Source organism: Tribolium madens, unplaced genomic scaffold (assembly GCF_015345945.1).
Source record: "Tribolium madens isolate multiple individuals breed KSU strain unplaced genomic scaffold, Tmad_KSU_1.1 Scaffold_1;HRSCAF=32;Tcas5.2_LG8, whole genome shotgun sequence".
Classification (NCBI taxonomy): Eukaryota; Metazoa; Arthropoda; class Insecta; order Coleoptera; family Tenebrionidae; genus Tribolium; species Tribolium madens.
In genome coordinates, this window is record NW_025400984.1 from 11,494,777 (window position 1) to 11,519,335 (window position 24,559).

Consider the following 24,559-nt stretch of genomic DNA (forward strand, 5'->3'; position numbering starts at 1 on the left):
GAGTTAACCAGAAAAATGCTGTGTTGAAGTTGAAGATAAAAATAATTTTTACTTTTTTCCAAAAACCAACTTAGCAATTTCAATTTTTTGCACGAATTTGGGTTATTATAAATTATTTTTTAAATAATTTTTTTATATTTTTTTATTTATTTATTAAATTATTCTTTATTATTAATTTTTTCTTAAAAAAGTATTTGACCTGACCTGACTTGACGCTTCTTTCTTAGAAATATTTTTGAAATTTTATTACGATTGGATTTAAAAAAAAAAATATCCAGAAAAATGCTTTGTTGTTGAAATTAGAGATAAAAAATTGGTTTAAATTTTTTGCACGAATTTGGGTCATAATAATTTTTTTTTATTAAATGATTAATTGTTATTAAATCCTTCCAAAAAAAAGTATTTGACTTGACCTTTTCTTTTCTTACAAATATTTTTGAGATTTTTTACGACTGGATTTTTTTTTCAAAAGAAAATTAGTTATCCAGAAAAATGCTCTGCGTTGATGTTGGAGATAAAAATTAGTTAAAAGAAAAGTTAAAAAATTTTTTTTTCAAAAACCACTTCAGCAATTTCAATTTTTTGCACGAATTTGGGTTATTATTATTCAGTTAAATTAATTTCTTTTTGATTTTTTTTTATTTACTATATTCTTCTTACTTGACCTGACCTGATCTCAAAAATATTTCTGAGATTTTATTACGATTGGATTTTTTTGTCAAAAAATTAGACTTGGAGATAAAAATTAGTTTCAATTTTTTAAACCCCACCTCAGCAATTTCCGTTTTAGTGTCACAATGCCTGGGCCCCTTCCCCTTTGCGCATTTCTCACATTTTTTTCTCCTCCTTAGGAAGGCTCTAGGGCTGTATTACGTGTCTCGATAGCCCCAGAATCGTCCGTGCACAATGCCAAAACCGGAAAAGACTGAGGAGGACCCCGATCCTACCCCATATCTTTTCGTTTCTCTTGAACAGAAACGTATCGACCAAACCAAGCCCTACGATGCCAAGAAATCATGCTGGGTCCCGGACGAGAAGGAGGGCTTCGTACTTGGTGAAATCAAGGGCACCAAGGGTGACCTCGTCACCGTCGGCCTCCCCGGCGGAGAGGTAAAACACACTTGCTCCTCACCCCCCCAAACCCCCATCCCCCGCCCCACACACACACTAACCGTTTTTGTGACAGGAGAAGCCCTTCAAAAAGGAGAACGTCCACCAAGTGAATCCCCCCAAATACGAAAAAGTCGAAGACATGGCCGATTTGACTTATTTGAACGAAGCTGCCGTTTTGCACAACTTGAGGCAGAGATACTACGCGAAATTGATTTATGTAAGTGTCGCGAAACGGTACTAAATTCGTTTTTTTCTCCCCCCCAACAGGAGAAGAACTTCAAGAAGGAGCAAGTAGGCCAGGTCAACCCTCCCAAGTACGAAAAATGCGAGGATATGTCCAATTTGACGTATCTCAATGATGCTTCCGTTTTGCATAACCTCAAGCAAAGATACTATGCTAAACTTATTTATGTAAGTCAGGGTTGGAGGATGGGTCAAGGACCTGCAACCGGCACTGGGAACGTGACCGGTCGCCCAATTTGAGTGTGAAACCATGAAAACACCCTTATGTTTTTTTTAAACCCACCCTTCTTTGTGTTAATCAAGTATCAGTACCAGGGGTACTGAATGGTTTGTGGTTGATGGTTGTACCAAGGCGAGGCGCTCACCTGACATTCAGCAAAACTTTATTTTCTAAGTTGGTACTCGTCAGGGAACGCCTTCTCTTACCCCAGTTTCAGTACCATGACATTCTGAAACTTGTTTTTGCCCCATTTGTGTCTTGTGTTAATTCTAGTTTCAGTACCAGGACTTCTGAAACGATTTTGTTCCCCCCCCCCAAATATGTGTTTTAATCCCTCTATCAGTACCAGGGGTACTGACCCCAATTTAAATGTTGTGTGATTGTGCTAAGACGAGTCGCTTGTGCTTTTTAGACTGCTAAAACTGTCCAAAAATGGATTTTTTTAAATAAACTTTTCAAAAAAATTAATTGTCACTGAATTTTTGGCAAATTTTATCTTTAATTGAGTTGATCTAAATTTAAATCTTTTAAAAAGGACTTTTGACGAGGAATGCGTTATTTTTACCATTAGATTTAGATTACAAAATAGTCAAAAAAATATGTTTTGAAACCAAAATTATTTTAAACCGAAGAAAAAATTATGTTAGTTTTTAAAACAAAGTAAAAATAATGAAGAATAAGATGAACATAATCTAAAATATTCAGATCGTTTGTAGAAATAAATATTTTTTCTTAAGATTATTATTTTATGGTAATTCTGATATAGTTTTTTATAATTTTTTAGGGCATTCTTAGAAAGAGTATTTCAAAATTGGACTTATTTTTAAGTTGGCAGTATTTTAAAAACCTGAAAAAAAACATAAGCAATCATGTAATTTTTTCTTGCTGAAACACTTGACTGTTATTTAATAAAAAAAAATTCCACAATGATATCTAAAAAAGTTAAAAAAAAATCAAGTACTTACTTAAATCATTTCTAATTTTAAGGTTAATTAAGGTAAATTTTGCTAAAATAGATTTCCAATATTAAAAAATAATCAATTAACTACATATTCTAAATCAATTTGAATTTGAATTAGCTTTTAGAAATCAAAATTAACGAAAATAATTAGATTGCTTGTAAAAATGAAGAATTCTTTTCAGATTATTTGCGAGGAGTCAATTAAACTTTCAATTAACTTCTGTGATACAAAAAGAATAATTCTCATTCCAACATTTTTTTGAGGATTTATTTAAACTTAAAAATGGTACTCCAAATTTAACTTTTTTTATTTAGAACAATTAGTCCAATATTGGCATTACGTGAAATACCTGAAAAAAGTCCATAAACAACAATATGATTTCAGTTTCAGGTCTTGCTGAAGCATTGGACTGTTAGATAATAAAACTTGTCCACAGTGAGGTTTTAACAAAAAAATTCAAGTAGTTAAAAAGTCAGTCAATTATAGAAAAACATTGGACTTTAGACAAAAAAAAATGATTTTGTATTTTGTTATTTTAAATTTTTCAAAAAAGACTTTTTTTAACTTTAAAAACTACAAACGACGATTAAATTTTGAAATAGTAAAAATATAAAGAAAATGACCAGTCAAGCACAAGTTGGTACAAATTAAATTAAAATCTCTCTTGCTAAAAAAATAAAACAAACTGAGGTGTTTTAAATGTAACTTTTTGAGTTAGTTTTAAAATTGGCAAAATTTGTGTAAACCCAAAAGTTGGTGATTTATCTACTTTAAATTAAGTAAAAAAATTGGATTAATTATTATTTAAAAACAAACCTAAAATAATAAATATTGCTTCCAAATGCTAAAATAGAGTCTGCAGAAACCAAATTATTTAGTTTTAATTAGTTTAACAGTCTTAAAAAGATTTATCAATTTCTCCAGCACCTAGAAGACCAAAAAGGGCAATTTTTGCGCCTCTTCTTATCACAATTTCAGTATCAATTTCAGTTGTGTGCATTGTGTTAATCCAGTTTCAGTACTAGTACTAGTACACTCACCCCCTTAATTTTCTAGACCTATTCTGGCCTTTTCTGCGTCGCCATCAACCCCTACAAGCGCTTCCCCGTCTACACCAACCGCTGCGCTAAACTCTACCGTGGCAAGAGGCGTAATGAAGTACCACCCCACATTTTTGCCATTTCTGACGGCGCCTACGTGAACATGTTGACCAGTAAGTAGCCGCCCCCAACCCCCAAAAACCCCAACTAACTTTCTTCAATTCCAGACCACGAAAATCAATCCATGTTGATTACGTAAGTACCAAAGTACCACTTTGGGGGTAGTTTACTCAACCTTCTCTTGCAGTGGTGAGTCTGGTGCCGGGAAAACTGAAAACACGAAGAAGGTAATCGCGTATTTCGCCACTGTTGGTGCTTCAACGAAGAAATCTGAAGAACAAGCGAAGAAAGGCAACTTGGAGGATCAAGTCGTGCAAACTAATCCTGTGCTTGAAGCTTTCGGTAACGCCAAGACCGTGCGTAATGACAACTCGTCGCGTTTTGTAAGTTAGGTTGATAAGGGGTGAAATTGGGGTAATTTGGGGTGTTTTAGGGTAAATTCATCCGTATCCATTTCGGTCCAACTGGTAAACTCGCTGGTGCTGATATTGAAACTTGTAAGTTATCAAATTTTTGAGTTTTTTTTTCTTAGAAAATTCTTGTAGATTTGCTTGAGAAGGCTCGTGTCATCTCCCAACAATCCTTGGAGCGTTCTTACCACATCTTCTACCAGATGATGTCCGGTGCCGTCAAAGGCCTCAAGGGTAATTTTTTCCCCCCACTTGAATTTTTTTAGTTTTTTGGTAAATCTAATCTTGTGTCAAATTTAGAACAATGTTTGCTCTCAAACGATGTCTACGATTACCACTATGTCGCGCAAGGCAAAACAACAATTCCCAATGTTGATGATGCCGAAGAAATGCGGTTAACTGATGTAAGTGGGTGATTCCCACGAAATTTTGCTTTTGATTGGTTAAAGAGACGCCGGACTTGTCCCCCCACCCCCTAAATCGGTTCTAGAGACCCCGATTGGTCAAACAAATTTATCGAGACGAAATTTTTTTGATCACCCTTTTGTCTATTTTGTTATTATTTGTGCCCTTTGTCCTCCTTAGAGATGTGTTTGTTGTCTAACAACGTCAGTGACTACTACTTCGTGGCTCAGGGTAAAACCACTATTCCTAATGTCGATGATGCTGAGGAACTCTTAATCACCGACGTAAGTCCCCTCTAACACCTCATGGTTGGTACTTACAAGGTTTCCCCAAAAGATAAACTGACACAAACCCAAGATGTTCCAATTCTAATTTATTGCTAAATGTTTTGGAAATAATTCATCTTTAAAATTACTCAAATTACACTAATTTTGTGTCATTACAATTATTTATTCTAATAGCCTGTAGTCAAAGTGCAAAATTTAAACTCTTATAACTTCGAAATTTTTATAGATATTTTTTTTTTAACATTTCTTTTATGTTTCTGGTATCTTACCTTATATGGCATTTTTCTCTAGGGCACGAGTTTTGTCGCATCATGTATTTTATTAAATTTTATAAAAAGTAAAATTTTTTCTTTCTTTGGTACTCAGCACTTTTAATTTGTTATCTTTAAAAAAAGATCATTAATTTGCGACTTGTAGTTATTGAGAAAATCGCTAATATGTCAATAATTTTTAATTTATCGGGAATTTATTGACTTTCAATTTTTGAACATCCCCTGTTTAATAATTTCAAATAAGATTTTCAAACTTGTTTCAAGCATTCTACTCTACATTGACGTTGTTTGAAAAAAATGAAAAAATAAAAAAATGAAAACAGTAAATCTGTTAAATAAACATAAAACAATTAATTTTTGAAGCTTAAATTTGCTAAAACAATGAAAATGATTACGATTTGGATACGTATAGTTTAGAAGATTTCTATTTGGACGGTTACCTAGTTTGCCAAAATTGAGAAAATAACAAAGTCAAAATTTTTGAACAATTTTTTTTTAGAGGAACTAAAAAGTAAAAAAATAAAAATAATTGTCACGTGTCACCTGGATTAAAACCTAATCAACGGTTTTTACAGCTTGTACACTAATATTTACAATTAAAAAATTAAACTCAAGAAATTCTTGGAACTTGTTCTTGGGTAATTGTGTCAGGTTTGGCTATTTAGGCCAGATTTTGTGACTTGGCCAAACCTTGGAACTCATTTTAGGCCAGGTTTAGTCCAAACCTAGTGTTCATTTTCCCTTTTTTTCTCTGTTAATTGTTGAGACTTGTCCGGAATGTCTTACTCTGGGAAAAATCGTAAGGCTTGAGACACTCCAACTCGCAAACCTCATTTCCCGCTCTCGCAACCTAACCTAGGCTTTGCTAACCCTCGGCTTCTTTCACAGAGAACTGCTTGCTTACTGACAACGTCTACGATTACAATTTCGTATCCCAGGGTAAAGTGACAATTCCCGGCGTTGATGACGCTGAAGAATGTGAATTGACTGATGTAAGTCATTCTCAACAATTGACCCCAAAAATGTTGTTTTGGTGCCCCAACCTAATTTTTTCTCTCTAAATAGCAAGCCTTCGACGTATTAGGCTTCACGCAAGAGGAAAAAGACAACATTTACAAAATCACTGCCGCTGTCATGCACATGGGTTGCATGAAATTCAAGCAAAGAGGTCGCGAAGAGCAGGCCGAACCTGATGGTACTGAAGAGGGTGAACGCGTTGCGAAACTTTTAGGCATTGAGGCGCCTGGGTTGTACAACGCTTTGTGCAAACCCAGGATTAAGGTCGGCGCTGAATTCGTCACCCAGGGGCGTAATGTCAACCAAGTCAACTATTCGGTTGGTGCCATGTCCAAGGCCATGTTTGACAGGTTGTTCAAGTTCTTGGTCAAGAAATGTAACGAGACTTTGGACACCAAGCAAAAAAGACAGCACTTTATTGGTGTATTGGATATCGCCGGTTTTGAGATTTTCGACGTAAGTTCTGGGTTTTTTTGCACAGGGTGAATCACAACAAACACACTTTAAAGATTTGAGAGAGCACTTTACACTTTTAGGACGAGTCACCTGTTTTATTTTTAACTTTAATTTTTTGGTTTTATTTCAGTAATTTTCACTAAAATTTTATCAAAAACAAAATGTTTTCAATTTTTTTATTCAAATTTGAGTTAAAGGTATTTGAAAAAGGAAAGTCAAACTACCACTAGATTTAGATTTCACAATAGTCACAAAGTTTATTTTGAGACTTAAATCATTTATAATATAAAAAAATTAAAACAGCAACGTTTTCAAAATGGAGAAATTTATAACAAATTTATTTTTTGTTTTAAACCGAAAGAAAAATTATGTTTCCTTTTAAAACAAAATACAAATAATGAAGAATAAGATAAACATAATCTAAAATATTCAGATCGTTTGTAAAAATAAATATTTTTTTTTAAGATTATTATTTTATGGTAATTCTGATAGAAATTTGTATAATTTTTTTGGGCATTCTTAGAAAGAGTACTTCAAAATTGGACTTTTTTTAAGTTCAAAGTTGGCAGTACTTTAAAAACCTGAAGAAAACATAAAGAATAATGTAATTTTTTGAAGTGTTTCAAATGTAACTTTTTGAGTTAGTTTTAAAATTGGCAAAATTTGTGTAAACCCAAAACTTGGTGATTTATCTACTTTAAATTAAGTAAAAAAATTAATTACTATTTAAAAACAAACTTAAAATAATAAATATTGTTTCGAAATGCCAAAATAGAGTCTGCAGAAAGCAAGTTATTCCAAATCAATCTAAATTTAACGTAGCTTTTAGAGAGCAAAATTAATAAAAAATGTTAAGATTGTACTGAACAATAAAAAACTAGCAGTTCAAAAAACCGTTTTCTAAAATGTTTTAAATTATTATTAATTAAATTAATTAAAAATTAGAAAATTAAAGAATAGAATTTCTAGAAAACCAAAAGTGTAACATTTGTTTACTTCTCTAGAAGTTTCTAAAACTTTAATACATAGAAAAATTGCTTATAAAGTTTTGAAAAGTACAACACTTTTAAAAAGTACTACAATTGTCAATTATTCCAATGTTGGCAGTACCTAGAAGACCAAAAAAGGGCAATTTTTGCGCTTCTTTCACAAACACACTTTAAAGATTTGGGAGAGCACTTTATACTTTCAGGACAAGTCACGTGTTATTTTTTTTTATTTTATTTTTGGTTCTAGTATAACGGCTTTGAGCAGCTTTGCATTAACTTTACTAACGAAAAGCTGCAGCAATTTTTTAACCATCACATGTTTGTACTGGAACAAGAGGAGTATGAGAGAGAGGGGATTCATTGGACGTTTATTGATTTCGGGATGGATTTGCTTGCGTGTATTGAGCTTATAGAAAAGGTTTGCTTAACGCTTTGCTTGGTTTTGGTTTGCTTGTTAGAATAGTGTGTGTTAATCGTGGTTTTTCCTGTCTAGTATAACGGTTTTGAGCAACTGTGTATTAACTTTACCAATGAGAAACTGCAACAGTTCTTTAACCATCACATGTTTGTACTTGAACAAGAAGAGTACAAAGCTGAGGGTATCCAATGGACGTTTATTGATTTTGGCATGGATTTGTTAGCCTGTATTGAGTTGATTGAGAAGGTAAATTCGGGTTTTGAGAAGTTGTTGTTGTTGTTGTTGTGCCGGTTGCTTATTGTAGTACCACAGTCGAAACATGTTCTTCGTAGGTTGTGTTTGTTGTTGCGATTCCACCCACGTAACTGGTGAATTGCTGTGTAGTTTGTTGTTGGCTAATTTTTGTCACACTGTGTAGTTCAACGGCTTCGAACAGCTGTGTATCAACTTCACTAATGAGAAGTTGCAACAGTTCTTTAACCACCACATGTTTGTTCTTGAACAAGAAGAGTACCAAAGAGAAGGTATTGAGTGGGCCTTCATTGATTTCGGCATGGATTTGTTAGCCTGTATTGAACTTATTGAAAAGGTAAAAGGGGCGCATCGACGACACCCGCTTCCTAAACACTACTAGTGCTATAACCCAAACCTTGACACAACAATCAAGGTTGTAGAGTAGTTTAACTTGCAGTATAACGGCTTCAATCAACTGTGCATAAACTACTCCAATGAGAAACTTCAACAATTCTACAACCATCACATGTTTATCCTTGAACAGGAAGAGTACGAAAGGGAGGGAATCACCTGGACTTTTATCGATTTTGGTCTCGACTTACAACCATGTATTGACCTTATCGAGAAGGTACTAACCTTTAACCCTTCCCAATCGAACCACAAATAGTCTATGCACAGTTTTTTAGCTTTTAGTACTAGCACCAGCACCAGAAGGTAAAGTACCATGAGATAGTTGTTAGTCCCTTTGTCTTAACCCAAATCTAATCAAAATTTCTCTCTAGCCCATGGGTATTTTATCCATCCTTGAAGAAGAGTCTATGTTCCCCAAAGCCACCGATAAGACATTTGAGGAGAAGTTGAACACCAATCATTTGGGCAAATCACCCAACTTCTTGAAACCTAAACCACCAAAGCCTGGACAACAAGCCGCCCACTTTGCGATTGGTCACTACGCGGGTAATGTACCCTACAACATCACCGGTTGGTTGGAGAAGAACAAGGATCCCTTGAACGACACTGTTGTCGATTTGTACAAAAAGGGAACCAACAAGCTTTTGGTTGAGATTTTCGCTGATCATCCTGGACAATCTGGAGGTCCTGATGCTGGTGGCGGCAAGGGTAATTCTCCTTCTTTTTTTCTGAATTTTTTTTGAGATAAAGAGTAATTCAAATTGCTGTCTGGTTTAGGTGGGAAGAGACCCAAAGGTTCAGCCTTCCAGACTGTTTCAAGTTTATATAGGGTAAATTTAGACTCTCTGATGATGATGATTTTGTCGCTATTTTTGCTTGATGTTCGCTTTTTTGTTAAATAGGTCGTGGTAAGAAGGGAGGTGGTTTTGCTACGGTATCGTCAGCCTACAAGGTAAATCAAAAGAAATTTTACAAAATTTTTCTCCAAAAACCAAAAACATTTTCCAATGATATGGAACCAATGTTTTAGTGCAACCATCAAATTCATGAATTGGTTTTAATACACCCTTGCACCGAAGACTGACACTTCATCCGAACCATTGAATACGTAATGGTGTTTCACTCCAATTTTAAATCACCTTCACTCAAGTTTTTCTCACTTTTAACTGTAGAAATAGAGCTAAAGCACAGCGCTTCCATTGCTCACCTAACACACTAACCAAAGAGGTTTCCAGACAAAGCGAAGCACTAGTGCTTCATTTTCACTGTTGGAAAAATTATTAAATAAAAGCACAGTCCCGAGGAAAATTTACTGAATTTTATTTTGTGCTTCAAAGTGCTTCTTATAACATTCATGTTTTTTAGTGAAACACTTGAAGCAGTAATCATGAAACTTAGATTTTGTAGGTGATTATCTTGTTAGTGCTTCAAAGTGCTTCTTGCAAAAGTCATAATTTTCTGCTAGGCAGAACCTTGAAGCACCAATCGTGGGATTTGGGTTTTGTATAGTGCCTTGACAGTGCTTTAAAGTGCTTCATGTTTCACTACTTTCAGTGTTGTCAAATTGTAAAAGAAAATTACAGTATCGAAGAAAATTTAGAGAATTTTATTTAAGAAAAAAAAGTGCTTCTTACAAAAGTCATGATTTTCAAAAAAACAGATAATTTGAAGCACTAATCGTGTGATTAATTTCTTGTTAGTGCTTTAAAGTGCTTCATGTTTCAGTTTTATAATTTTTTATCTAATATTGCATCTGTTGAAAAATTGTTAAATCTGGAGCTTTGATAAGAAAAAAACCCGTGTAAAAATGTTTTCCTAATGATTAGATTTTGAAGTTTTGAAAAAAAGTGTCGTAAGTGCTTACTTGTCTGGTGCCTTTTTGATTTTCACCCAAACCCAAACCTTGAATTTCCCTAACTTGGGTCTTGTATAGGAACAATTGAACAACCTCATGACCACCTTGCGTTCGACCCAACCCCACTTCGTCCGTTGCATCATCCCCAACGAGTTGAAACAACCTGGAGTGATCGATTCCCACTTGGTGATGCACCAGTTGACTTGCAACGGTGTACTTGAAGGTATCCGTATTTGCCGGAAAGGATTCCCCAATAGGATGGTTTACCCGGACTTTAAACTCCGGTGAGTTGGATTATTTAATCCCAGTTTAGGGAATTCCAGTCTTGATTCTTGACTAAACCCCTTGCATAGCTACATGATCCTAGCGCCTGCCATAATGGCAAAAGAAAAAGACCCCAAGGAAGCCGCCCGGAAATGTCTGGAAGATGTCGGTTTAGACCCGGATTCGTACCGGATCGGCCATACCAAGGCAAGGGTTGATTGTAACCCCTGTCACGTTTCACCACACACACACCACCACCTTTTGTTTCATGTAAATTAACCTTTGACCTTTAGTTACAAGATCTTGAATCCCGCCGCCGTCGATAAGGAATCCGATCCAAAGAAATGTGCTGGTCTTATCCTTGAAGCTACAAGTCTTGACCCTGACTTATACCGTTTAGGTCACACCAAGGCATGTTTTCTTCCTCTTGTTGTTTGTGTTTCTTTGACCGGAGTTGGCAGACTGAAGTCCGGATTTTCTTTTCCGGGTGTCAATTTTTAGGGACGAGATGATACCCAATTACTAACCCAAACACTTTTGCACCTTTTTTGTTTTCGTTATTCACTAGTGTAGTTCTTGCGTTAAACAGATACAAAATTCTGGCCGCAAGTTCTATTAGGGATGATATGACACCAGAAAAAGCATCGCAAGTTATTCTGGAAACGATCAACCTTGATGCTGAACAGTACCGACTTGGTAAAACTAAGGTACTAGCACCAGATGCAAGCAAAACTTGTAGAATTCTACAAACTTGTGATTAATCCTAAATTTGACAAATTACAAGACCAGTCGCTACCTCTTGGTATCAGTTTTAAAATCTGATGATTCTAATAAATTAGGAACGGTTTTTTTCTGAATTTTGACTTTGAAAAAAAAAAACAATAAGTATTTAACTTAAAATTTTTTTTTTACTTCTGGAACAATTTTTGATTAATTCAAACATTAATTTTTTATTGTGACAATTGTCAACTTTCTTAGTCTAATAATTTTTTTAGTAATTTAGTGATAAATTTGGTCACATAATTGATAAAAATATTTATTTTATCAAATGAAAAACGTTTTAAAACTTTCACAGGTTCGAAAAAAGTTCAATAGACTTGTAGACATAAAAATGTTATTTTTACTCAACAATGTTACTAATTGTAGTCATTTAAAAATCGGATTTTTAAAGAAATATAAATTATTTTCATTAAAAAAAAACTACCGACTGTAAATAAATTTGACAATTTTTTCATTATTTTATTCAAAAAACATTTTTTTCCTTAGTTTTATTTGAGTTTTTTCAGTTTGTGTAAATCAGTAATAATAATAATAATCAAAAACTGAAGGTTATCCATAAAAGTTTAATTGTGAACGAACCATCTTATTGAAAGTTATAATAATCTGACATTTGATACCTCACCGAGCGCATTAAAAATTGTGGTCCGTTCACAACACACTCATATCACCGCCAACTACGACGACAAACTAAAATAAACACCCGTTATTTTTTATAATATTTACGATATAAAAAAATTGGTTACTCAGTTGGTATCAAAGGTAGGAAAAAGCGGTTTCTTGACCAAAACTGCGGTTTTTTACTGTGAAATGTATGTTTTTTGTGGCACTTGTGTAAGTTTTTTTTCAGTTTTTATATAGTTTCTTATAAATTTCGGTTACAAAGTTGGCACAGAGAAAAGTGGTGCTAAATTATTTTAGGTTCTGTAGAAAATCATTTAACTTAATTTAATTTAATTTCATTTTAGAAAAACTGAACATTTTTAGACAACAGTTGTAAACATTTAATTATTCATATTTTCACATGCAAAAACGAAAAAAATAGGATTGTTTTTTTTAATCCTACTTTAAAAACTTATATTTTTGACATGGTCTTCGCTCTAAATTTGTACTTTCTCCTAAAGAAGTACCTTAGTACCTCAATTTTTTGGTGTTTTTAGCCAAAATTTAAGTAAATTAAGTTTGGGTAGCGACTTTTCTTGCCCATCAGGTAGTAAAAATGTGACTACTAGAAATTCGCTTCAGCTTCGCCTAAAAAAATAACAAATCGGCTTTCGTTGGAATTTTCGCTTCATTTGGTGTTTTTTCATCACTTTAGCGTCATGGTCTAACTTTGGTCATTTAGGTATTCTTCCGCGCCGGTGTGTTGGGTCAGATGGAGGAGTTGCGCGACGAGCGTCTTGGTAAAATCGTCACTTGGATGCAATCCTGGGTCCGCGGTTACCTCTCAAGGAAAGAGTTCAAGAAACTGCAAGAACAACGTTTGGCCCTCCAAGTGTGCCAGCGGAACCTCCGCAAATACCTCAAACTCCGCACTTGGCCTTGGTACAAACTATGGCAGAAAGTCAAGCCTCTCCTCAACGTCACTCGCATCGAGGATGAGATTGCGGTAAGCCAGCCAGCCATATTTAATCCCGTTTACATCATAAATATCCGATTTTATGACCACTTACCTGATGGCCTCAATATCGCGAGCTATTTATACGGGACTATCCCTCCTCGATCTGTCAACGTATGAAACATCGCGGATTTTTTTAATCTTTCATCGAATCATCTCATCCTACGCGTTCTATTTTGTCTCGAGGATGGGAAGAGGGCTCCAGTCTTAGTCGAGTCGTGGACCGGGTCAGAACCACCGGAAAAATGGTCGATATTGATCATACGTGTCCCACTAAACAGGAGATTTTGCAGAAATTGGAGGAGAAAGCCGCTAAAGCACAAGAAGCCTATGAGAGGGAAGCCAAAGCCAAGAAGGAATTGGAAGGACTCTACTCAAAACTCTTGGCCGAGAAGACGGAACTCTTGTCCAGTCTTGAGGGAGAAAAGGGGTCGCTTTCCGAAGTCCAAGAACGAGCCAACAAGCTTCAAGCCCAAAAGAGCGATCTTGAATCACAATTATCCGTAAGCAATTCTTGATTATTTTTCTCTCGGCTTGATTTATTTGTGCAAGACTTTGCATAAATATTATTAGAATATCGGTTTATCTTTGTACATCTGCCAGTACTTGAAAGGAGTTCTCCTCCTTATGGTAGCTTGGCTCGTGTTCAATAATTTCTTAATTTGAAAAAGTGTGAACGTTTTATTGGCCACTATCCAGGGGCTAATTTTCTTAATTAAAGGAAACTCAAGACCGTCTCAGCCAAGAGGAGGATGCTCGCAACCAATTAATGCAACAGAAGAAGAAACTCGAGCAAGAAATCTCCGGTTACAAGAAAGACATTGAAGATCTCGAACTCAATCTCCAGAAATCCGAGCAAGATAAAGCGACCAAAGACCACCAAATCCGCAATTTGAACGACGAAATCGCCCACCAAGACGAGCTCATCAACAAGCTCAACAAAGAGAAGAAACTCGGGGGTGAAAACACCCAAAGAATCGCCGAGGAGCTCCAAGCAGCCGAAGACAAAGTCAACCATTTGAACAAAGTCAAAGCCAAGCTCGAGCAAACTCTTGACGAACTCGAAGACTCCCTCGAACGCGAGAAGAAACTCCGCGGTGATGTTGAAAAGTCCAAACGCAAGGTTGAGGGCGACCTCAAATTGACACAAGAGGCCGTCGCTGACCTCGAACGCAATAAGAAGGAACTGGAACAGACCATCCAACGCAAAGACAAGGAAATCTCCTCGTTGACTGCCAAACTCGAAGATGAGCAATCCGTTGTTGGTAAACTCCAGAAACAAATCAAGGAACTCCAAGCCAGGATTGAGGAGTTGGAGGAAGAAGTCGAAGCTGAGCGTCAAGCTCGTGCCAAGGCTGAGAAACAAAGAGCCGACTTGGCCAGGGAATTGGAGGAGTTGGGCGAACGTTTGGAGGAGGCTGGAGGTGCCACTTCCGCTCAAATTGAACTCAATAAGAAACGCGAAGCTGAATTGGCGAAATTGAGGAGGGATTTGGAAGAAGCTAACATTCAACACGAATCGACTTTGGCCAACTTGAGGAAGAAACACAACGATGCCGTGTCGGAAATGGGTGAACAAATCGACCAATTGAACAAACTCAAAGCAAAGTAAGTATTGGGGGTTTGAGGAGGAGAGGGATTAATGTTTTGGTGTAGGGCTGAAAGGGATAGGGCTAGTATTTATACCGAGCTTCAACAAACGCGCAGTGCAGTGGAACAAGTCGGTCGGGAGAAGGTACAAAGTGCCCCCCTTTTGTCTTGACCCTCCCTGCACTCAACCTCTGTTTGTATCGTTGTTATATTGTTTTGTCTTTAGGGCTGAAAAAGAAAAGGCTGCATACTTTGGAGAACTGAACGACCTTCGGGCCTCAGTCGATCATTTGGCCAACGAAAAGGTACAAAAGGCTTCAATTGGGCTAATTGTTAATTATGCAGCTGCTTCTTTCTTTCTACTAACTCCTAGCCTTTTAACATGAAATTGTGTCTTGTTGTGCAATTTCTGAGTCAATTTTTTAGGCCGCTGTTGAGAAAGTCTCCAAACAACTCCAACAACAACTCAATGACGTCCAAGGCAAACTCGATGAGACCAATCGCACTCTTAACGACTTCGACGCCGCCAAGAAGAAGCTCTCCATTGAAAACTCCGATTTGTTGCGCCAATTGGAAGAAGCCGAGAGTCAAGTGTCCCAATTGAGCAAAATCAAAGTCTCACTCACCACCCAATTGGAGGATACTAAGAGACTCGCTGATGAAGAAGGTCGCGAAAGAGCCACTCTTTTGGGTAAATTCCGCAACTTGGAACACGATTTGGACAACATCCGCGAACAAGTTGAAGAAGAAGCTGAAGCTAAAGCCGATATTCAACGCCAATTGAGCAAAGCTAACGCCGAAGCCCAATTGTGGAGACAGAAATACGAATCTGAAGGAGTTGCCAAATCTGAGGAGCTTGAAGAAGCCAAGAGGAAACTCCAAGCTAGACTTGCCGAAGCTGAAGAAACCATCGAGTCACTCAACCAGAAGGTTGTAGCTTTGGAAAAGACCAAACAAAGACTCTCCACCGAAGTCGAAGACTTGCAAATTGAAGTCGACCGTGCTAATGCCATCGCCAACGCTGCTGAGAAGAAACAGAAAGCTTTTGATAAGATTATCGGTGAATGGAAACTCAAAGTCGATGATTTGGCTGCAGAACTCGACGCCAGTCAGAAGGAATGTCGCAACTACTCCACCGAACTCTTCCGTCTCAAAGGTGCCTACGAGGAAGGCCAAGAACAACTCGAAGCCGTCCGTCGCGAAAACAAGAACTTGGCCGATGAAGTTAAAGATCTCCTTGACCAAATTGGTGAAGGTGGTCGCAATATTCACGAAATTGAAAAAGCCCGTAAACGTCTCGAGGCCGAGAAAGACGAACTCCAAGCCGCTTTGGAGGAAGCTGAAGCTGCTTTGGAACAAGAAGAAAACAAAGTCTTGCGTTCACAACTCGAATTGTCTCAAGTACGTCAAGAAATCGACCGTAGAATCCAAGAGAAGGAGGAAGAGTTTGAAAACACCCGTAAGAACCACCAACGCGCCCTTGACTCAATGCAAGCCTCACTTGAAGCTGAAGCTAAAGGTAAAGCTGAGGCGCTTCGCATGAAGAAGAAGCTTGAAGCTGATATCAATGAACTTGAAATTGCTCTTGACCATGCTAATAAGGCTAATGCTGAAGCTCAGAAGACTATTAAACGTTACCAACAACAACTCAAGGACACTCAAACCGCTCTTGAGGAGGAGCAACGTGCTCGTGATGAAGCCCGCGAGCAACTTGGAATCTCCGAACGCCGAGCCAATGCTCTCCAGAATGAACTCGAAGAGAGTAGGACTCTTCTCGAGCAAGCTGACCGTGCTCGTCGTCAAGCCGAACAAGAATTGGGTGATGCTCATGAGCAACTCAACGATTTATCTGCTCAAAACTCTTCACTTTCTGCCGCCAAGAGGAAACTCGAAACTGAGCTCCAAACTCTTCATTCTGATCTTGATGAGCTTTTGAACGAAGCTAAGAACTCAGAAGAGAAGGCTAAAAAGGCCATGGTCGACGCTGCTCGTCTTGCTGATGAGCTCCGCGCTGAGCAAGACCATGCTCAGACTCAGGAGAAGCTCCGCAAAGCTCTTGAGACCCAAATCAAGGACTTGCAAGTGCGTTTGGACGAAGCTGAAGCTAATGCGCTCAAAGGTGGGAAGAAACTCATCCAGAAGTTGGAACAACGTGTCCGCGAATTGGAGAATGAGCTTGATGGTGAGCAACGAAGACACGCCGATGCTCAGAAGAACTTGAGGAAATCCGAACGTCGTATCAAAGAGTTGAGCTTCCAAGCGGAAGAAGACCGCAAGAACCACGAACGTATGCAAGATTTGGTTGATAAACTCCAACAGAAGATCAAGACCTACAAGAGGCAGATTGAAGAAGCTGAAGAAATTGCTGCTTTGAATTTGGCCAAGTTCAGGAAGGCTCAACAGGAGTTGGAAGAAGCTGAAGAACGTGCCGATCTTGCCGAACAAGCCATTGCTAAATTCCGCGCGAAGGGACGTGGGGGATCTGTCGCCAGAGGAGGCAGCCCAGCGGTAAGTTAATTTGATTCAAAATGCGGAAATTTGGCGACGGTTTCTTCAAACATTTCATTTCTTATAGCCGAACAAGCCGCGCTTACCGATTGCGTTGGAGTAAATTACGAGTAAGTGAGAGTTCCCCGTTAGAACTCCTCGTGTTGCCAACACACTTCAAACGTGTCTTTTTTTGTCCCCAAAAACTCTAATTTGGGGGAAGCTGGGCTATATTGGGCAGATTTTTGATCACTGTATTAAAATTGGTCATTTTTACACTTTTTATTAATTAACAGAACATAAAAAGAAACTCAAAATTACTAAAATGAAACAGCAAGTGATGCCAATTGAAATGACGACAATAAAAATCAGTCATTTACAGTTACCCGGTATAAGTACTTTTTCGATGTTTTTGAGATTTGTAGACGATTTTTATTTAAAATTACAAATATTAATATATATATTTTTTGAGATTTTTTGATATTTAATTAACAAGTTCTAAAAATAGACCAGACTACAACATATTTCTTGACTCTAATATTTTGATTAATCTGCATATTTTGACTTCACAATTACTGATTTTTACAAGCGCAAAATTTTTGTTCAATGTGTAAGATTTTACATACCAGGTGAAAAAAGAAGATAAAAAAAACAAAACAACAGATTAACGAAAATAATGAATATAAAAAATATTAAAGTAAAAAAATAGATTGGTTAAATTTTTACTAATTTTTGAAATATTATTAATAAAATAAATACTGAAAAATACTGTTTTGATTATACCATGTGAATCCAAAGTATAAAACCAAACGTTTTTTGCTTAATTATTATTTTTTTCTACGTACTATAAAAATGTGACATGTCTCAAGAATAAAAATTTGTCATGGTTTTTGTTTTTGAGTTCTGCAAAATTCTATTTTTTTTTTAAATGGTAACCCACTATAAATTTTTTATTTTTACAAAGGCCCTAAACTAAGGATTATAACAATCTAGTTTTACTCAATTTTTATGTTATCATAAAAAAATGCATAACTCAAAAACAAACTTTGTTCTTAAAACACGATCACATTTTTTATGACACTTTGATTTTTATTAATTATGATTTTAAAAACGCTTGGTTTTATACTTTTTGTTTATACAGGATTTGACATTTTTTGACAAAAAGATTGTAAAATATTTGAGGAGGTTGTAGTATGGACCAAAACAAACAAAAAAATCTTAATAAACATGGGTCCGCAAAGTAACGGTTTCAGAGATATCGAATGTGAAAATTTTTAGATTTTTTACTAGAAGCTTCTCTTTTTTGTTTGAACGGATTTCAAATAAATGTTTCAAAAAACAAATAATCTTCGATATCTCCGAAACCGTTACTTTGTTTATTAAAACTTTTTTATTTTAAATATTTTACAATCGTTTTTTAACACCCTGTAGACAAAAAAATCTCACAAGTAAGCAGTCTATAAATGTCACAAAATGTTCTTTTTTTTTGTTAAAATTTCTTATGAATTTTTCAACAATTTTGTTTTAATCAGAAAGAAGTGTTTTAGGTGTGAATAAAATTTGACACACCTTGTAAATATTTTTTTGAAATTTTCGCTCTTGTTAATTTTTTACAAATCGGAAACTAAAACAGGGCGCTTTAGACTAAAATAATTTTCTCAAAAAATGAGCTGTTTAGACCAAAACTCGTTGTATTTCAAGTGATTTTTTTGAGGTTTATAGGCAATTTAAAAAAAATGATACTTTTTTATTTACTGACTACTAAAAAAACTGTTTGTTTTTCCACTTAAGTCCGATATAGGCAGCCCTCCCCTATCCGCGTCTGTCCACCTAATAGTCGTGTTGTCCCCGTTTGATTTTTTTTTTGATTTTTTCTCAGTCTAATGGTGATTTTTTTGCAGCCCCCGAGACAGCGCCCCCAGATGGACGGTCTCACCTTCCCCCCAAGGTTCGACCTGGCCCCTGATGACCTCTAAGCGCTGTGTAACGAACTTTTCGGCGGATAAACCACCACATCCGTCTTAACCACACATTCATTTTTTTTCTTTTATTTTTTATTTTTTGTTTAGGGTTGTATTTTGAATGATTCCGTTGCCCATTATGCATACGAACTAGGGGAAATAAGGGTAAAAAGAGACACGTACTTCCATCCAAACAGCCCTTACAGTCTCCGAGTTCTCATTGCCATCATATATTTTATATTAGGTTCTAAAATTGTATTGTATGTGTGACATGTATGGCTTAAGGCACCAATAAACAAGTTATATCTCGTTACCAAATCTTTTTTTTCCATACAAAACACTCTGTAATTATTTCACTGTCATTGTTATTAATTTATTGTAAAATAAACTCTATTGAAAGAAAAAAACTCGTTTGAATTTCACCCAATTTACAAAAATTTGATCGGTTTGAGGGCCCTTGGGGGCTCCCCATTGGGCTTAGTCTTCACGAGTTGTCTCATCTGTCCCTTGACCAACTCAATCTGGGACGAAAGCTTCCATTCAAGGCCAAAATCAGCACAAGTTTTCAAAAAAGTCGGATATAAATAATCCAACAGACCATGGTCGATGGTTGGGAACAAATGGTGTAAAGCATGGTCCCCAAAATTGGTCAAAACTAAAAAATGGGACCCTGTTATATCCTTGCGGTCCATCACTGCGTCCATTTGGTATATCCCCCAATCTTTTTCTGGTCTAGAATTCCATTTTTTAGGGTTTTTTTTGGGTTAATTTGATTTACCTTGGGATGTCCCCATCGTGGAAAATGTCTGGGTGATGGTGGGCCGCATTCACTCCCACGGCCCCAAAATGGAGACTCCCGGTGATTTGAATCCACCAAAACATCAGAAAAGGGGAAATTAACTCTCCCGAAAACACCACCATTGCGACCATGACACTAAATGGGAGGAAAATGATGGGCTCGTAGGGTTTTTCCCCCAGTACCATTGCAATTAAACTAGGGAAAAATAATATTTTTTTTTTTTTCGTAAATTAATCTAAACTACCTTCGAATGAAGGATCCCACGAAAATAAAACACCAAATAATTGGTGAAATAAAAATTTGAGCGATTTGGACCAGGATGTGTTTTTTTCCGGGAAGATACTGAAGAAATGGTTCCAGGGATGATATTTCTAGATCGTTGATGGTGTTGGTGTGCAAATGATGGCTTAATGCATGACTTATGCGCCACTCTCTGTAACAGGTGTGTCGAGTCAGATAATTTTAAACGTGAACTAATTTTATATTTTTGGTCTGTTTGCTATTCCAGTTGGAATATCTGGAGTTCGCGGAATAATATTTGGTTGAGAAATTTGGAAGAAAAAGGTTTTGTTTTCAATGAAACTAAAATAAAACTGCGTAAAATTAAAATAGAAAACAAGTTTAAATTAAGAACAAAAGTTGGAGATTTATGATGCAGTTAAACACGAGATTTATACTTGTCTCAGGGGATTAGTGTTTGCATTGGTCATAAATTTGTGCTGACTCACGAGAGAAGTCATTACCTAAGAAAAATCACTCAAAATTGTACAATTTGTTTTTTCTCTCAAAACCAAACCAAAAAAGAAAATCTTTGATTTTTTCAAGAGTTTTGTGTTTATTTTACCTAAAATTTTAATTACAAAGTTTATAAAACACATAAAATAATTGAAAAAGTCTCAAAACTGTCAATGTTTCGAGTTTTGGAAAATAAATAAAATCACATTTTCAATTTTCAATTAATAAATTTGAAGAGACTTTAAAATACAAGAAAACTTTATTAGTTTTTTACCAGTTTTGTGTTTATTTTACCAAATATTTTGAATCACATAGTTTATAAAAATACAAATTAGTTGAAAAAAAAAATTCAAAACAGTCAATTTTATGAAAAATCAATAAACCGCATTTTGAATTTATAGATTTAAAATGTATTTTAAAAAAGAGACACTATTTGGTTTTCGACGAGTCTTGTGTTTATTTTGCCCAAAATCTTGATTATAGAGTTTATAAGAAATACAAAAAAAGTCTGAAAACAGTCATTATTATGTTTCAAGTTTTGAAAAATCAGTAAAACCACATTTTCAATTTTCAGTTAACAAATTTAAAGAGAATAGATTTTTTTTACTTTTTGTTGGTTTTACTGAAAATTTTAAATTACAAAGTTTATAAAAGTACGAAATAATTGAAAAAAAGTCTCAAAATACTCAATGATGCGAGTTTTGGAAAATCAGTAAGACTACATTTTCAGTTTTCCGTTAACAGATTTAAAGACAATTAAAAAAATAGTTTTCTAAGTCGTGTGTTTATTTTACCTAATTTTTTATTACAGATTACAGATTATGAAATTTACAAAATGATTGAAAAACAGTCAATGTTGCGAGTTTTCAGTTAAAAGAGAAATTTTTACTCGAAATTATGAATTACAAAGTTTAGAAAAAATACAATTGTTTTGTAAACATGTAATAAAACTTCAATAACAGGAAATGTGATTTTTTTGAACAATGCTTGAAAATTCACCTTTGCCATAAAAAGAATAAATAAATAAGTACTTAATAAAAACACTGAAATTTAATTTTTTTTGTATTAAAAATCACAATTGCACTAAAAACAAAAATATACTTACGAGTATTCCAAGAGAGTGAAATTAAAATAATACATCCTTAAATTATCCTTTTGATGAAAAAAATTATGAGCTGCGATTGCAGTCAGGCTTAAAAAAATCCCAGAAAACATCCCAAAAGTAAAACTCCTGAAAATAGCCGCCAAAAGAGCCAAACTCACATAGGCAAAAAGCAAAAAATCTGTGATTCTCTTCGACCTTTCAGCCGGTTCATTCGGAACCTCTTTTAATTTTTCAACAATATTTTTTTTCAGTGTTTTGTAAAAATCACCCTCTTTAAACGTAAACGGCGAATTTCGCCGAGTCTTAGCCTTGCGAATGAAATATTTCTCGATGAGTTTTTCAGCAGTTGAGGTCAAATGATGCGTTTCAAAAGCTTCAGTAACGTCAGTTCCCTGAAATTTTATTTTTTCTTTCACAAAAAACCTGAAAATTTTAATACTTGAGTCAATTGGAGCCATTCTGCGCCCCCTGGATGTTGGCGAACAAAATCGCTCAAATCGTAGAGATTGTCGTGGACTCGCCACAGGCCCTCGGCCCCATCATCGGCCCTTTTGCCCTTCAGCCACCGCGGGCCGATTTTCAGGAGGTTGTCCCGCAATGTGGGATACTTGATCCCGAGACTTGAGCTAAATCTGGTGGCTTTCACCGTCATTTCGCCCCTGAAAATTATTATTAAATGAAAATTTCATAAGTTTCAGATGTGGGTTGGAGAAATTCTACATGAGACGAGAATAAAAATAAGTCGGGAATGTTTGTGTCAATTAATCATCGATTTATTTCGGACTTGTCCACGCAGATATTCGTTGCAAAATCGACGAGGGAATTACGAGCTTATTTTTGGGCAAAATTTTCAATCACATTTAAGTTGGGATTTAAGGTTTTAATTAAAAAATTCTTATAAATTAAATAAAAAAATAATAAATAATAAAATAAAATTAAACCAAGAATTTCTACTTATAAACTTGAATCCTGCTTTTGTTTCTAATGTTCAAATTTCTAACTTTCCGATTAAAAATTCTCTTTCTTAAACTGAGAATTTTGACTTAAAAACTCGAAATTTTAATTTTGCAAATTTTGGCATTCGAACTATAGAACATGTTAAATTAAAATTATTTTTATTTTAGTTTTAAACTTTTTGATCATAAGTATTGTAACTTTAAATTCTGGTATAAAATATTACGCTTTTAATGTTTATGGCATTGGTACAATAATATTTTTTTGTAAAATTATCAAATATTTGCGTCAAAAAACTAATTTTTGAATGTGAGAGTTTAAACTAAAATTTTGCCAAATTCCTAGTTTAAAAAAAACACGATATTAAAATTTAAACAGAAACTTCGGAATTTTCATCAGTTTAAAGTAAAGCTAAAATTTTAAAACAGAAAATTCTAAATTTGCAAGTTCAATTCTTAATTATTTTAAAATGTAGCAAATCTAATTTACGATTTTTACAAATTTTTTTGGGGAAAATTTAAGTTTTAAAATTGTCACTGACATTCACTTTGAAGGTTTTTCACTCACAGACCCTGATATACTTACAAAATTTGGGTTAAAAAACAATATTTGAGCTGCTCCAACTACATAATCACAACAAAATTTTTAAATCTATTTTTCGAAGAACAAAATAACGAGAATGAAACGTAAATGTAAACATTATTGTTGACAACAAATTACTGTTTAATAGCTGCAATTAAACTATCTGAAGTCATATGAAAACACGATATTATGTAAAATAGTAAATAAAAATAAAACGCATTATCATTGTGCACTTTACACCTCGTTTATAGATTTTATTAATAATAAAAATATCTTACTTAAATGAAGAATTTGATTTAAACTCACTTCAAAGTTGTTTGACTAGATTACTCGTAAATTGGCACAAACTATCACTTTCATAGCTTCAAGAAAATGAAAAAAATTTAATTAAAAATCATGGAATAAATCATTGACCTGCCACATATCAAATTAAGTAAAAGTGTGAGAGAAAACCACGGAAATTAAACTAAGATTAGAATTAATTCTGTTTACATTTTATTTCATTGTTATTTATTAGATGTTACAAGGTCCCCTACCAAGGTAATTTAAAGTTCAATTATCATTGGAAAATCCCATTCATCTCGCGAAAAATTATTTTTGAGCCATCATTTTCTCTCAACCCACACTTTTCTTTTAATACCTGAACTACAACAAGTCGCTCAGATATGATCATTTAATTCCGTAATATTTATTGGATGCGCTCCAAGAATGCATGTATCAAAGAAATTTTTATTTTCGGTGACAGATGTAGCAACTGCTTTGAATTTATAACACACTAATAAACACTCAACAAATGCTCACTCATTACTGATCGAATTTCATTTAGAATGTGGAGGGAATAGCCTTCCAAAAAGATAACAACATTGATATCAAGGAGTTTTATTTTGATTCGATTTAAGAAAATTCACGGAAAAAAAACAAACTAAAATTTTGATTTTAGTAACGCGTTTTTAGTTTAATTAAATTACAGTTTACCCAAAATGGGCATTAAGTAGCATTCCTAGAGCTCACACTTCGTATAAATAATTAAGTTAGATATTACTTTCACAATTTTTGTAATTAAGCCAGGCAACCAGCAATACACGCGTCTTATGTTTTTTCAATTTTTCCAGTTAAGTTTCATATCTCTAACGTACATAAATTTTTTAAAATGAATTTCAAATAAAAAAATTAAACATTAACCTCAGACCATTTTAATTAAATTCGTTATTGTTCAAACTTTCCAAACAAAAATT

General features: G+C 35.0%; 2 protein-coding genes across 31 annotated transcripts in view; one reads left to right on the top strand and one right to left on the bottom strand.

Annotated features, from left to right (window-relative positions):
* LOC123003588 (myosin heavy chain, muscle) overlaps nt 1-19,462 on the top strand; it is a 21,016-nt gene extending 1,554 nt beyond the window's left edge. Inside the window, exons 2-21 of one of the 27 annotated variants that reach the window (XM_044396434.1) lie at nt 852-1,110; nt 1,187-1,330; nt 3,595-3,751; nt 3,806-3,833; nt 3,886-4,081; nt 4,132-4,195; nt 4,244-4,342; nt 4,694-4,797; nt 6,138-6,545; nt 8,028-8,198; nt 8,969-9,305; nt 9,500-9,549; nt 10,531-10,736; nt 11,010-11,127; nt 12,839-13,102; nt 13,405-13,614; nt 13,833-14,719; nt 14,928-15,006; nt 15,128-17,209; nt 19,090-19,462. In XM_044396434.1, coding sequence (XP_044252369.1) covers nt 907-1,110; nt 1,187-1,330; nt 3,595-3,751; nt 3,806-3,833; nt 3,886-4,081; nt 4,132-4,195; nt 4,244-4,342; nt 4,694-4,797; nt 6,138-6,545; nt 8,028-8,198; nt 8,969-9,305; nt 9,500-9,549; nt 10,531-10,736; nt 11,010-11,127; nt 12,839-13,102; nt 13,405-13,614; nt 13,833-14,719; nt 14,928-15,006; nt 15,128-17,209; nt 19,090-19,164 — 5,883 coding nt within the window. In that variant the 5' untranslated portion in view covers nt 852-906 and the 3' untranslated portion in view covers nt 19,165-19,462. Of the gene's footprint in view, nt 1-851; nt 1,111-1,186; nt 1,331-1,380; nt 1,525-3,594; nt 3,752-3,805; nt 3,834-3,885; nt 4,082-4,131; nt 4,196-4,243; nt 4,343-4,693; nt 4,798-5,960; nt 6,065-6,137; nt 6,546-7,781; nt 7,953-8,027; nt 8,199-8,370; nt 8,542-8,968; nt 9,306-9,374; nt 9,428-9,499; nt 9,550-10,530; nt 10,737-10,805; nt 10,924-11,009; nt 11,128-11,305; nt 11,424-12,838; nt 13,103-13,404; nt 13,615-13,832; nt 14,720-14,767; nt 14,847-14,927; nt 15,007-15,127; nt 17,210-19,089 lie in introns of all 27 variants that reach the window. The other 26 variants (XM_044396437.1, XM_044396438.1, XM_044396444.1 and 23 more) reach the window with 26 other exon arrangements.
* On the bottom strand, nt 19,333-24,122 carry LOC123003590 (cytochrome b5-related protein-like). Of its 4 annotated transcripts, none has more exons than XM_044396445.1 (6): nt 23,965-24,122; nt 22,228-22,447; nt 21,789-22,180; nt 20,193-20,381; nt 19,928-20,143; nt 19,333-19,881 (listed from the first exon to the last, which is right to left on the bottom strand). In XM_044396445.1, the coding sequence occupies exons 2-6, from the start codon at nt 22,438-22,440 to the stop codon at nt 19,578-19,580; spliced, it is 1,314 nt and encodes a 437-aa protein (XP_044252380.1). In that variant the 5' UTR covers nt 22,441-22,447; nt 23,965-24,122; the 3' UTR covers nt 19,333-19,577. The 4 variants fall into 4 exon arrangements, with proteins under 4 accessions (XP_044252380.1, XP_044252382.1, XP_044252383.1 ...); XM_044396447.1 differs by lacking the exon at nt 23,965-24,122 and adding an exon at nt 23,631-23,898; XM_044396448.1 differs by lacking the exon at nt 23,965-24,122 and adding an exon at nt 23,603-23,898.
* Nucleotides 24,123-24,559: the final 437 nt, after the last annotated feature.